At 52.5% G+C, this 12,876-nt stretch overlaps 1 protein-coding gene across 2 annotated transcripts; it reads right to left on the reverse strand.

Annotated features, from left to right (window-relative positions):
* Positions 1-323: 323 nt before the first annotated feature.
* On the reverse strand, positions 324-11,489 carry RTN4RL2 (reticulon 4 receptor like 2). Of its 2 annotated transcripts, none has more exons than XM_083728092.1 (3): positions 10,739-11,489; positions 2,978-3,453; positions 324-2,091 (listed from the first exon to the last, which is right to left on the reverse strand). In XM_083728092.1, the coding sequence occupies exons 1-3, from the start codon at positions 10,767-10,769 to the stop codon at positions 1,300-1,302; spliced, it is 1,299 nt and encodes a 432-aa protein (XP_083584218.1). In that variant the 5' UTR covers positions 10,770-11,489; the 3' UTR covers positions 324-1,299. The 2 variants fall into 2 exon arrangements, with proteins under 2 accessions (XP_083584218.1, XP_083584217.1); XM_083728091.1 differs by lacking the exon at positions 10,739-11,489 and adding an exon at positions 5,851-6,144.
* Positions 11,490-12,876: the final 1,387 nt, after the last annotated feature.

Here is a 12,876-nt window from a genome sequence, read left to right on the forward strand (position 1 = left end):
AGCAAACGCAGGTTACACAGCAGCAGACATAGGCCACAACTTCAATGCAAGTGAAGACCAGTTGCAATAATGGAATTTCTGAAGAAACCATGGATGAATGGACTGAATCTCTTTCAATAACCAAATGACTGGCTTAAGGGCTACTCCAGGAAGTATCCATACAAGAATGTGTAGTGAGAAATGAGCAACCTTTGACAGAAGAATGAGCTACTCATTTCCAGTTAACTTCCAGTCAGCCAACCATTACGGACTTCTTACACCTCATCATGGTTCTTTCCGCGTATCCCATCACAAACTTCCTTGAGTGACCAAGTCCACCAAGCCATACTAAAATAGTTTAATAGTTCTCCAACCAACCAATTTTTTGGCCTTTTTTTCCAAGGGAAAATAGGGGCAGGGGAAGACATGGAGGCACCAGGGGTGGGGTGAGGAGAGGACACAGCCACACAAAAAATGAAGACCAGCAGTTATGAGCAAGGGCCAATTCACATGATCGTGTTTATCATGAGATAACTGCAACTGTTGCCTAAGACTTGGTAGTATGGAAGAGCCAACACAGCCACTTTCATCATCATGTAGACACTATCCCTGCCAATGAAGATTAGATTACCAAGTGAAGCATTGCACTTGGTAATTATTACCTGAACTGATTATGTGAGTTGGTCCCCTGGTGTTTAAACTAAAACCCCCAAAACATATACCAAATAATGGGGGAGGAGTCAAGAGTGACAAGGGCCCAAGATTCCTGTAGCCTTCTGCGGCTCAGGAGGAGAATGGTACCGTATTTCTTTCTTTTTTTTTCTGAGTTGAGATATCCTATCCGATTGGACAAAGCAGGCACTTATGTGCATGGTACACTATTGAAGAAAGAACAGAACCTCTGAAGATCAGATCCTCATTCATTCCGCACTTCCTTGTCATGCACAGAAGAGAGCCCTGCTCTTTCCAGGATATGGAAAACACAGAAGGCCTCATAACAGCCCTGGATAGCAGTAGCATTAAGGGAACATCTTTAGTGGAATTATGCAACACCCCAGAAATAAAAAGGGGGCGCTCTTGCCATATGTTCACAAAATATGTCAGATACCACCCAGAAAGTGGCTCCAGTGTTAAGTCTCACAAATGGCCAGGAAAGCAGCAGCAACGGATCTAGTCTCCCTTTGTCCCTGTAGCAGGAGGAAGCTTAATCCCTTTGGCCTCAGCTAAGCGCTGGGTGGGGACCCATCCTGGCTTGGATCTCCCAGAGAGTCAGTTCTCAAAAGGCAGCTTAGCATCCAGCAGAGCAGCCACCCTCCATTGTCAAAACCAGGAAGGTCCCCAAAGCATCAACAGCCAGGGAAAGGGAAGCAACAGGAAGCCAATCCTGGTACCTCCAGAGTCCAGCGAAGAACAGCCAGGTCCTGGGCACCCCTTTTTCAGCTGCCCCCCTTCTTCATTGCCATAGCCCCCCCAGTAGCCGTCCTCCGTGGGTGGGTCATACTTGGGGCTGCGGATGTCATTTGCCGGCACGTCCCTGTAGAAGGAGGAAGGGTCAGCGGGAGGCGACCCTCCGAGGCCATAGAGGTGATTGGATGAGCCATTGGCGTGAGGGCGGGGGTGGGGGTGAGCTGCTCCATTCTCCCACTCGGGCCTGCAACCCCAGTCAAAGCCTACAGGGTGGTGGTTGCTCGGCGGGCAGCCCCGGAAGGCCGTTTCGTTGAGGCGGCGCATGTCACGCCCAACGCGGTCGGCCGGAGAAGTGCATATGACGTCCGAGACAGAGACGCGCGTGCGCTGGAACCAGGCCCAGAGGGATCGGGCCCGGCAGTCGCAGGCCCACGGGTTGTTGTTGAGGCGTAGGAACTCCAGGGACGGCAAGTCTGAGAGGGTTTCCCCGGAGAGGGTGGTCAGGCTGTTGTTGAACAAGTAGAGGATGGTGAGCTTGCCCAGATCGCGGAAGGCCCAAGTCGGAACGGCGTGCAGGCGGTTCCTGTGCAGCAACAGGCGGTCTAATCCAGACAGACCCCGGAAGACGTTCTCGGAAAGCTGCCAGATCTTGTTGCCGTGCAGGAAAAGGTGGCTCAGGTTTGCCAGATCCACAAAAAGGTCGTCCTGGGAGATGGAGGAAGAAAGGACAAGCTGTGAAGACACCGCTGGCAAAAGGAACAGCCCCAAAGGCCTCTTCCTCCATATTCTAGGCCGATTGTCAACTCAAGACTGTAGACATTCGTTGCTGCCTCCCCACCTTCCCAGATCTCTCCCACGCAGCTACACAGGATTTACTGCTGGACGCAAAGCCAGAGTTTTATGAGGAAGTTGACTCCTGCGCTTTGGTTGAGGAAATGATACAGGCTGGCTCCCAAGTCCCCCACCCACAAACTTTGCCCTCCCCCGCTAAGGATGTGGCTTGAAGCACTGAGGCATGATCTGCAAATGCATTTTTGCTGCTGCAGGCCAGGCTGCAGCTCCCCTACTCTTAAGCCACAGAGCGCCTGAGGCCGGATAGGCATGTGGTTTTTAAGTGAGTCGCTGGCAGGGCACAGAGAACCTTCCTTCAGGGGAGGACCAGCCATGTGGGGGTGGAAGGCTGAGCGGAACTCCAGTTCCTTGCCGGTCTTCAGAGAGAAATGGCGGAGAGGCCTCCATTTTCCCTCTCAGAAGGCACATCTTAAACCATCTATCTGGAAACATGTCAACACCTTGCCTCATTGACCCACTCCCTGTTCTGCCCAGTGAGAAGCTCTCCTATCCATCTGCTTGCTGGAAACTCAGAGGAAATTCCCCATCTGTCCTCAGGCTCCACTGCCAGTCATTTTTCTTCCTTCCCACTCCCATCATCTTTCCTTGAGAATATGCCCCACAAGGTCAAAAGGAACTTAAGCCCAGAGGAAGAATGGGGTCCATACCTCCATAGCCCACCTGGGAAAAAGCTCCCCCTAGAGGCCAGAGGCAGTGGCCCAAGTTCCACGCTAACCCACAACCAAGCACTCTGACTCACCTGCAGGCAAAGCAGGTTGTTCTCCTGAAGGTAGAGGTATTGGAGGCTGAAGAGGTTACGGAAGATGGTGGTCGGCAAGCTGCTCAGCTGGCAGCGGTACAGGTGCAGAGACTGCAGCCGCTCCAGCCCGCGGAAAGTGTCTGCGTCCAGGGTGCGCAAATTGCGGTTGTCCCCCAGGTCCAGCCACTCCAGAGCTTGGAGGTGGCGGAAGGTGCCTGGCTGGATGGAGGAGATGTTGTTGGAGTAGAGCCAAAGGGTGACGAGGCTCGGCCCAAACATGCCGGGGCGCAGGGTCCCAATCAGGTTGTTCTGCAGGAAGAGGCGCTGAGCATTGGCGGGCAGGACCCGTGGCACCGAGGAGAAGTTGTTGGCCTGGCAGCTGACGGTGGGCGGAGAAAAGTAGCAAGTGCAAAGCATGGGGCACATGGCGGCCACCAGAGGAAAAGCCAACAGAAGCAGGAAGGTGGGAGCCAAGCCTGGAAGCAGAGAAGGACAGGCAATGAGATGCTTCCTTCAGCAACCATCACCCCCCGCCCTTATGTGGAATATCCTAGGAGTGGTCCCGCCTTCCCTGTCCACCCACAGCATTGCTATTTCAAGACAGCTATTTATTTAAAGCTGGGCTGGGGAAGCTGTGGCCACCTAGATTTTGTTGGACTATTAACTCCCATTATCCTGGACTACTGGACATGCTAGCTGGGGCTGCTGGGAGTTGGAGTCCAATGACATCTGGAGGGCAATAAGTTTCCCACTCATGATTTAAAACAGGGTTTCTCATTCTTGGGTCTCCAGCTGTTTTTGGACTATAATCCCCATCACCCCAGACCACTGGTCCTGCTAGCTAGGTAAGATGGGAGTTGTAGTCCAAAAACATCAGAAGACCTAAGTTTGGGAAACCCTGATTTAAAATCTTTATACCCCAGCTTTCCTCTTGAGAGCTTAAGGGGGCTATTCCCATTATTCTCCTCCTCCTCATCTTCATCATCATCACCCCACCCTTGCTCTAACCACTACACTACACTAGCTCTCTTTAGTACTCCCCCCACAATACACACATACTACCCAGATATTTCAAAGGTTCAGTTGTCAGGCTTCCAGTTAAAAACATGATTTTGAAAGATTAAAACAGAATGTCAACATGGTGTTCTTGACGGGTCACTTACATTTCCCAGCTCTTTATCTTTGATTTACTGGCTATTACTTTGATTTAAAAGAAAAGAAGAGAAAGAAAGCCAAAATCCTCCCACTTTTCAAGAGCTGCGATGCAGAGAGAGATCCCAAACCATGAGACTCACAAGTCACCAGAGCTGGCAACCCTGAGAGGCGTAATCCCATATGAGGAGGCATGCTCCCCTATTCAAGAGAGCCCAAGATGTCATCCTTCGCACGCAATTTCTCACGTGAGACTCCTCCTCCTCGTGCAAGTGTGCATGGTCTCCAACCTCTGCATGCATGCGTGTGGGCAGTGTGACGTGGCAAACGAGTAACACAAGCTGCCGATGCCGTTTCGGTAGTTCACACCACCTCCACGCGGGCCCTACGCTGCCTTCCCACTCTCCCCAGCCTCCATGCTGCTCATGACAAGTCCTTCAAGGAGCCTCGCCAACACCCAGAATGCTTCGACACAGCTCCATCTTTACCAGCATCAACAACATTGTAAAGGCTGTCATATTCCTGCCCCCCCAGTCCCAATCTCTCTTCAATAAGAGACACCTGAAATCACACACCGCTCACCCAGCTTAACTTTACAGTTTTGACATGTTCACTGTTTTGGGACTTGCATGAAGCATACTGGGAAAAGCCTCCTTTTGGCTACACCAGTCATAGTTGGGAGATAGGGGTAGCATAGACACTAAGCACAATTTAAGCCCATTTCGCTACCTCAAAGAATTCTGGGCACTGCAATTTCCTCCTCATGGGGTTAAAATTCCCAGCAACCCTTTACAAATCCCAGTGTTCAGAATTCTTTAAGGGAGGGTTTCACTCCACAGGTCAGGAGATTCACAAGTGTGGCACCTGAGAAGGCCAGGACCCCCTGCCCCACCCCTCCTTTTGCTGTAAGATTACAAGCAGAAGTCTTGCACTGACCCAGTTAAACAGAGCAGGCACACAAGGGGGGGGGGCAGGCTGAATGGCCAGTGGGACAAGAGGGAATTGCAAGGCAGCTGCTAAAAGATGCCAAGGTGAAATGCTGCTGCCCCCCCCCCAAATCCACCAAAGAATCCAATTCTTCCCCCTCTTCCCAGGTTTTTTTTAAAAGAATTCTGTTTGTGCTCAGTTTTGGACTAATTACCACAAGCTGGTAGCAAAGAAACATAAATTTTCAACAACAAAAAAGTCCTAACTTACATAACATATGCCATGCCAAGGAAAGGAAAGGGGTGTCTCTCCCACCCCCACTGCGTTTTTACTGATTGGGTAGCTTTGTGACAATAACAGGCACATCTTTGGCAGGATATGACACAGGCAGGACTGGGATTCAGGTTGTGAATCAAATTACAGAACTGATAGTCACAAAAATACATGTTGCTTTATAGCTCCAAAAGCATGGCAGCAACCATGCATGTTCCACAACCAAACAGACACATGAGGCGAAGTTCTGTTTGCAGGACCTGTTTTTCACCCCTGAAGTAGGGAGGGAAATCTGCCCTGACCTCCCTGCTCCCTTCCTGCTAAAACACCTCCCCTAAAACCCTGGGGTGGGGTGGAAGGAAGCCTATGTTCCTCAGTGCCATTAGCAGTGGCCATTTCCTCCAATAATGGCAGGCCAGTTTTCCCTCAAGGGAGAACAGGGAAAAAGCCTTTATCTTGAGCAGAGGGGTGGGGGCAGAGAAGAGAGGGAGCTGCAGCTGCTACTAATGTTGACTGCTTGCCTCTTGTCTCTGGACTCCTCTCTCTCTCTCTCTCTCTCTCTCTCTCTCTCTCTCTCTCTCTCTCTCTTTCTCTCTCTCTCTGGTGCGGTGGAACCGGCTGTAACCCAAGGAGTCTCATCCATAATTCAGGCCTGTGGCTTTTCGCTGGAGCTTGGGCAGAGAAAAAGCAGAGGGGAAAGGGATTGGAAGCTCCACATCTCTCCCCATAAAAGCCCTCTGGCCTCTCTGCCTCATCTTAGGGGGAAGGGAGGCTTGCAGGCAAGTTCCAGATACTGCTGACCTCCCTATGCCCCACCCCAACCAACCCTCACACCCCTACCCTTGAATCTCATGGGGGGGGGTTCGCAGCAAATTCCTTCTCAGTTCCACCCACCCCACATTTCCCCAATATTCTCAGGAATTACCCACCCACAGTTACCTTCCCGGTCTCCTCTCCAACCTAATCCCCCCACAAAATCATCATCGTATGGGGAACGCTTTGCTTCGATTCCTCCCCCCCCCCAGCAAATGCAAGAGGTGCTCATTCATAATTTTCAAGGTGAAAAGCTGAACGACTCAGACGAGACCAAGCGCATTTGTATGAGACCAAAAAAAAGCTATTTTACTACCCTTGTTGCTAAACTGCAATGAGAGGAGATGTTCTTGGCTAGAGCACTAAGAATGTGTGCCCTGTAATCCCCATCCAAGCCGACACCAGCACCCCCCACCCCCACTCTTAAAGACATTTCTCCCTCCTAAACTGCTTCTCCTGAGATTTAAAACCCTTGATCCTTCCCTCAGAAGAAAACTTCACCAAATGTTCATTAACCTTGTGAGAGGATTCCAGTCCGTACTACGAATAGCACAAGCTCCTCAATGCACTCTGGCTTTTAAACACACTGTTATGGATGGATTTTACCACTCCCTTGGGAAGGCGCAGGAACAACTTGCCCCATGATGGAAAGGAACAGCGTGGGGGCATGGGTCACATGCAGCAGGATTCCAAGGCAGAGGTGAGGAAGCTAGAAGCAGACCCTGCTATCTCCCCCAACCTGGTGCCTTGTGAATGTGCATGTGTGGGCCTTTCCTTCATTTATACGGGGCACACAGAGGAAGGAAGGAGGTGGGACATCCTGTCAGACAGACTCAGTTCCCGGGCTAGTTGAAAGGAAGAAGAGTTGTGGGGGGAAGCTGGGATGGGATGGGTTGCTTTCCCCCAGCTGGGCAACACAACCCTGTAGTGGCCTGCAAAATGGGTGACTTTCCATCAGTCCTTTTTCCCCAGCCTAACTTGCCTCACAGGGTTGTTGTGGGGGCAAGAGAGGGGAATCGGCTCGCTGCGGGAAAGGCAGGATAAAAATGGTAACAAATAATCAAAACCGAAAATAAATCAGATCTGTGCCTACTAGCCAGGAAGAACTTGGGAGGGGGAGGAATAATACAGAAGTTTTCTACCACCACATCAAGACTGAAAGCATGGACCTGGGATGCACAGCTAGATTGGCTCCATTTTTAACTCAAGAGGTAGGAGTGAAATCAATGGCAGTAGATGTGCTCTCAATCCCAGGAGGAAGGGGATGAAATGAGACAGTATTTCCAGTTCTTGCAGAAAGTCTGGTTTCTACCACCACATCAAGACTGAAAGCATGGACCTGGGATGCACAGCTAGATTGGCTCCATTTTTAACTCAAGAGGTAGGAGTGAAATCAATGGCAGTAGATGTGCTCTCAATCCCAGGAGGAAGGGGATGAAATGAGACAGTATTTCCAGTTCTTGCAGAAAGTCTGGTTTCTTAAGGGACACCATTTCCTCCCTATCTTGACCTCCACCTCTTGATACTTGCAGCTCATGAGGAACCTGCTCTCTCTCAAGCAGGGAGAAACTACAGAAACACACATCAGACCACCTTTCCTGCAGGCTGAACATCTCTTCTAAAAACCAGGGCATGGTATTGACTGGGATCCTCCAAGGGGGAGAGCCTCTTCTCGCAGCCTTGCCCTCCCTCCTTTAGATGCTGTACAGCTACCCTGGCTTTAAGAGAGAGGGGGGGGGGAGAGAGGCCTATCTGCTCCTTTAGCTGCCAGCTGTTGGTTTTGTCTTCCTTTGCCAGAAGAAAGTAATGCTGATCTCCAAAGTTTTAATGCTGGAAAAGTCAACTAGGTTTAAAGGTTCTCAAATCTTTTTTTAAATAAACAAATAGCATTCAAATAGTGGGTGCAAAGGGCATCTCCTGAAAAAGGTGGCTATATTCAATGGGCCATGTTTTGTGTCAGCCTTTTGAGCTCATCATCCCGTCGCTTTCCCCACCAGCCTCTGTTCCGAACCTTGGAGATCTTTTAAATGTGTTGGCGCCAAGTCAGGGTCCAGCATGCCATGATAGCAGCAGTGTTGGTGCTCCATTAATCAAGTGTTGATTCCCATCTTAACACAGCAGAACTCTCCCCTACTATGGAGCATTACTGCCCTTTTGGAAAGAGCTTTTGCTTACCCCTTTGCTTACACCTTACAGGAAGGATTGGCAGCTGGAAGCTGGAAGACTGGCAGCTGGACAGACCCAGACCCGAGAGGGGTGCCATCTGACTTGCCGGTTGCCAACCTATCTGCAGTTAAAGTGGCAACAGGCCAGTCCGGGAAAGAAAAGTCAAGGATTTGGCCCTCCAGCGTGATTCCATTCACAGAGGGAATACTTCTCCTTCCTTCCATCCCCAAGGGGTTTAATGGCTGGTCAGGGCTTCACATATCTGTTCACTGGCCTGCTTTCAAGGTGAGAGGCAAACAGTGGGCAGGCTCAGCCTACCGAGCTATTGTTGTGTTGGGGAGGGTCTCCCCTCCCCCAGCATTGAACTTTCTCTTTATGTTTGCAGTGTAGATTACAAGAAAAGGGAAACATGGAGGAAATTCACTTTGAAATTAGAAGAATAAACTGAACCAGAAGATATGTGCTTACAAAAGATCTGTGCATTCTATCCAGTCAGATGGAAATAAATAAAATAAATAATAATAATAATAATAATAATAATAATAATAATAATAATAATGCACTCCAGAATGCCTCAGATTCCCTCTCACCACCACCACATCACATGGTTTGCCTCTAGACCTGGGTGCTTAACGCTGAACAATTTTCCATCTGGAGCCACAAGTTGATATGATCTATGGGGGAGTCCAGATTTTCACCCCTGGTCACATATATCCTTGTTTGTGGCTGTCTGTATGGCTGGTCCAGGTATGCATGTTCCAGTGTTTATAGAATCCTGTGTCAGAATGAGCAGAGCGGCATAGGACAAGCAAGGTTTTTCCAGGATAGGACCCATCCGAGGAGCTGGGGTGCCTGCGTGTTCCAGTGCAGGATCTGGCAGGAAGTGCTACTCAGTGTGCGATCGGAGACCAAGGCAGGCAACACTCAAGCCCTGCTCCGAAATCTGGGGAACCATGGTGGGTGCTGAGATCAGAAATGACAACTCAGTTGTGCGTAGGCTGGGGGGGTTAAGACAAGTGTCCCTGGGAGGGGCCAGAGGTAGCAGGTCTGACGTAGCTGGTGACGCGGATAAAGCTGAAAACAACCCAACTCCTCTTTCGTCCATAATTTAACACCCCCAAAATAAGCAGCTGCCTGTTGTTGCGTAACCCATTGGGGGCCAGGCTATAAATGGCAACAAGCAGAGTAGAGCAGAATGCCACCGGCATCCCTCCAGCCAGCCAGCCAGGCAGGGCCATTGCCTCGTCTGAACTCTAGCCCGGTCTCTTGATCCCGGGACCCACACGGGCCATGCATCTGTCCTGCAGGACAGCAGCGCCAGGGAGATCTGCAGCACCTGCCATTCCTTGGCTCCTGCCTCATTCGCTGGCAGCGCACATCCTCCGTCCTTTATGAATTCAGCACTGATCGGCCCTCCAGAGATGGAGATGCCCATTGCAGTCTCTCTCTCTCTCTCACACACACACTGGCCCTGTCCATCACCTTTAGAGTCAATCTCCTCTCAATGCCAAGAAGAGGCGGTGCGCATCCTTCCAACTTTGGGACACTTCACCTTCCTGGAGAAGAGAACTGGCATTGCTGAGCTGGAGGGGGAAAGGTCTCCAACCTCCTCTGTGCCTACAGAACCCCACCTCCTGGCCTCCGGAGCCACTTTGGAATGGATACCCCTCTAGAAGTTGCACAATCCTGTCCAGGTGGCATGGGGGGTGCTGCTAATGAGGCTTTCTGAGCAATTTTGAGTCAGGCAAATTAGACCACGCCTGTAATCTTCCTTGGGGCTATCCATCCGAGATGGTTTTTCTAAAACCATCAGAAGAGTAGCGCTCTCTTTCTCTCTCTCACACACACACATACACAGCGTCCTTCGCCAGGACATCATCGCTAGTGTGTGGTGCTTGTGTGCCTCCACATTATTAAGGCACCGGATCGGGGAAAGAGCAGTTATTTCAGAACAATCAAAGCACAGAATAACTGGACAGCCCCAGAAGACGCCCATTATCTCCAGTCCACGTGAGCATAATAGCGCCTTCGGAAATGGTGCCACCTCAAGGTCGCCTTGGGGCTGGAGTGGGCAAACAACCGAGTGCCTGCGTGTGTATGCCTGCGTGTATATTCCCACGAGATATTTCCCGTCTTCTCAAAAGGGACAGCTCAAGGGGATGGGAAATAAAGCTTCGCTTTTTCCTTTCCTTTCTGAACTCAAAGGAACAACCACCATATGGACTCCTGACCAATCGTGCCCCATTCTCCCCTCGCTTTGACAGCCAGTTTACACGCGAGGTCCCGTTCTCTCTCCCCCCCCATCTCCCCGCCCCCTAATAAAAAAACCCCACCAAGTTCTTGTTCCTCGCCCACCCTCACGATCAAAACATTCGTGTCCCGCATTCCAGACCTCCCGAAAACGGATGGAGGTGGGTGCTCCTCACTTACCGTACAGGGTGGGTCCTAGACGGAGCCGCATGGTGCCAGGCAGGCTCGGTGGAGGGACGGAAGAAAACGGCAAAAAATAAGAAAGACAGACAAAACCTCAGGAGAAGAAAAGGAATGAACGAAGAGACAAGGAGGAGGAGGAGGAGGAGGAGGAGGAGGAGAAAGCAGTAGCAGCGGCGGCGGGCGGGTGGGTGGGTGGGTGGGGGGCGGGGAGGGTCGCGATCGCCTCGGAAGTCCTCGCTGGAGAGCAAACGCGCTCGGCGTCCCGGGACTCCCTAGAGAAGCTCCTGCGCGACGGGGCGCAAGGCGAGGGGTCGCGGCAGCCCGGGCGCGTCTGGGCGCAGCCTGCGGGGGATCATGGCCCGCCTGGGGCCAGCCAGCCAAGCGGCCGGCCGGCCAGCCACCCTCCTTTGGCCCGGCGGCGGCGGCGGCGCTACCCTCCGCTCCGCCGGCGAGAGCTGCCGGACGGAGGCTTCATCCCGGACGAGCCGCCTGGCACCATCTGCTCCGCTCGGCTCGGCGCGCGCGCGTCGCCCCGGCGCAGCCAACCACTCCGCGAAAGGGAGCGCAGGCGGCCGGGCGGCGGCGCCTTATTCCCAGGGCCGACTGGGGCTCCGCCCCCCCGCGGCCGCGCTTTAACCCTTTCGGAGCGGGACGGACGGACGGAGGGTCGTCCTCCCCTTCGTCCTCCCCGATCTGCTCTGCCCACTGCCGCCCGGCCCACCTTGCCCGGCAGCCCCTCACTCGGCCCCGCCCACCTGCTTCCCGCCCACGCACCTCGCCCCACCCTGCAGGCGTCATCGCGTCTGGACTCCGCGGGGGGTCGCATGCCCTGCCCTTCCCCTGGAAAGGGGCGGGGGGTGGGACGGGGCGCCCGCGGGAAGTCAACAATAGGCGCCACGCGCCCAGACCTTGCACTCCGCATTAATTAATACGAATTAAAGGTTCTCGCTTCAGTCCCCACGGGAGACACTCCCCCCAGCTGCCCCACCCCGTGCACACTTACTTGGGAGTAAGCTCCCATTGAAGCCGGAGCTTTCTGGGGTGAATGAATGGTTGGGGAAAGAAAAAGTTAAGGGGATCTGAGCATGCGCCCCCACCAGTGCACCTGTTCCACCGCGCACCTTCCCGATGGCTCCAAAGGCGGATTGCGCCTCCTGCACAGAGAAGCGGAGGTTGGAGGAGATGAACTGTGTAGCCAGGCATTTTCTGAGAAGCGGCTGGAGGCCAGGGCGTAAGCCTCGCCCGCCGCACGCTAGGTGATCATAGAAAGAGGGTGCTTCTGAGCATGTGCAGAGTTTCCCTTCTACCTAGGAACTGCAACTGGATTTGGCTGAAGGCGGGGGCTAGAGGGATTAGAGGGCACGGCTGTCGAGGAAGCGCGACCTCCCCAGCTCCCCTTCTTTGAACAGAGCAACAGTGGGGACTGGGGAGAAGTTTCTGATCGGTGTGTTTATATCGTGCTCGTCTCACTGCAAAAAGCTGGACTGTTCTTTAGGGTTGGGAAATCTGGTTTCGTTTCCATTGGAAAGATGTCGAGGTATTTCTCAGCAGCCTGACAGAGCGAGCGAGCGAGCGGGATGGGGAATCGGAGTACCAGCGCCTACTTCCCCCAAATCGAAAGTAGTTGGGCAAGTGACCTTAGCGGGAGAGATTCGGGGCAGAATAAAACACAGCTCCGTGGAGCTGGAGCAGATGGGAAGTCGCTTACACTGAAAAACAGCCGGTGTATGAGGCTGAAACAAGTTTAAGGACGCATAGGCGTGGGGACCTTGCGGCCTTTCCAATGTTGCTGGACTCCAGCTTCCATCATCCCTGACCACAGGGCATACTGACTAGGGCTGATGGGAGTGGGAACCTCATCCCATGGCTCATCCAGAAAATTTGCCGTATGGGAAGAGCATGGAAACAGGAAACGCAAACCAAGAGAAAGTCTGCTGCCCCTACTGCGCTCAATTGCGTTTGCTCGCACAGTCGGTGCGTCCAGGATTCCAGCCTCCGTGCAATTGGAATTTCTCTACCGCCTTTCAACAGACGTCCCCAGGGCTGTTTACTTAAGAGGGTGGTTGGGGGACGCAGACAGGTTACAGCGCAAAACGAAGCGTCCCCTACTAGAAGATACCATCTCGACAAGATTT

This window comes from Podarcis gaigeae (genome assembly GCF_964106915.1).
Source record: "Podarcis gaigeae genome assembly, chromosome: 1".
NCBI classification, from domain to species: domain Eukaryota; kingdom Metazoa; phylum Chordata; class Lepidosauria; order Squamata; family Lacertidae; genus Podarcis; species Podarcis gaigeae.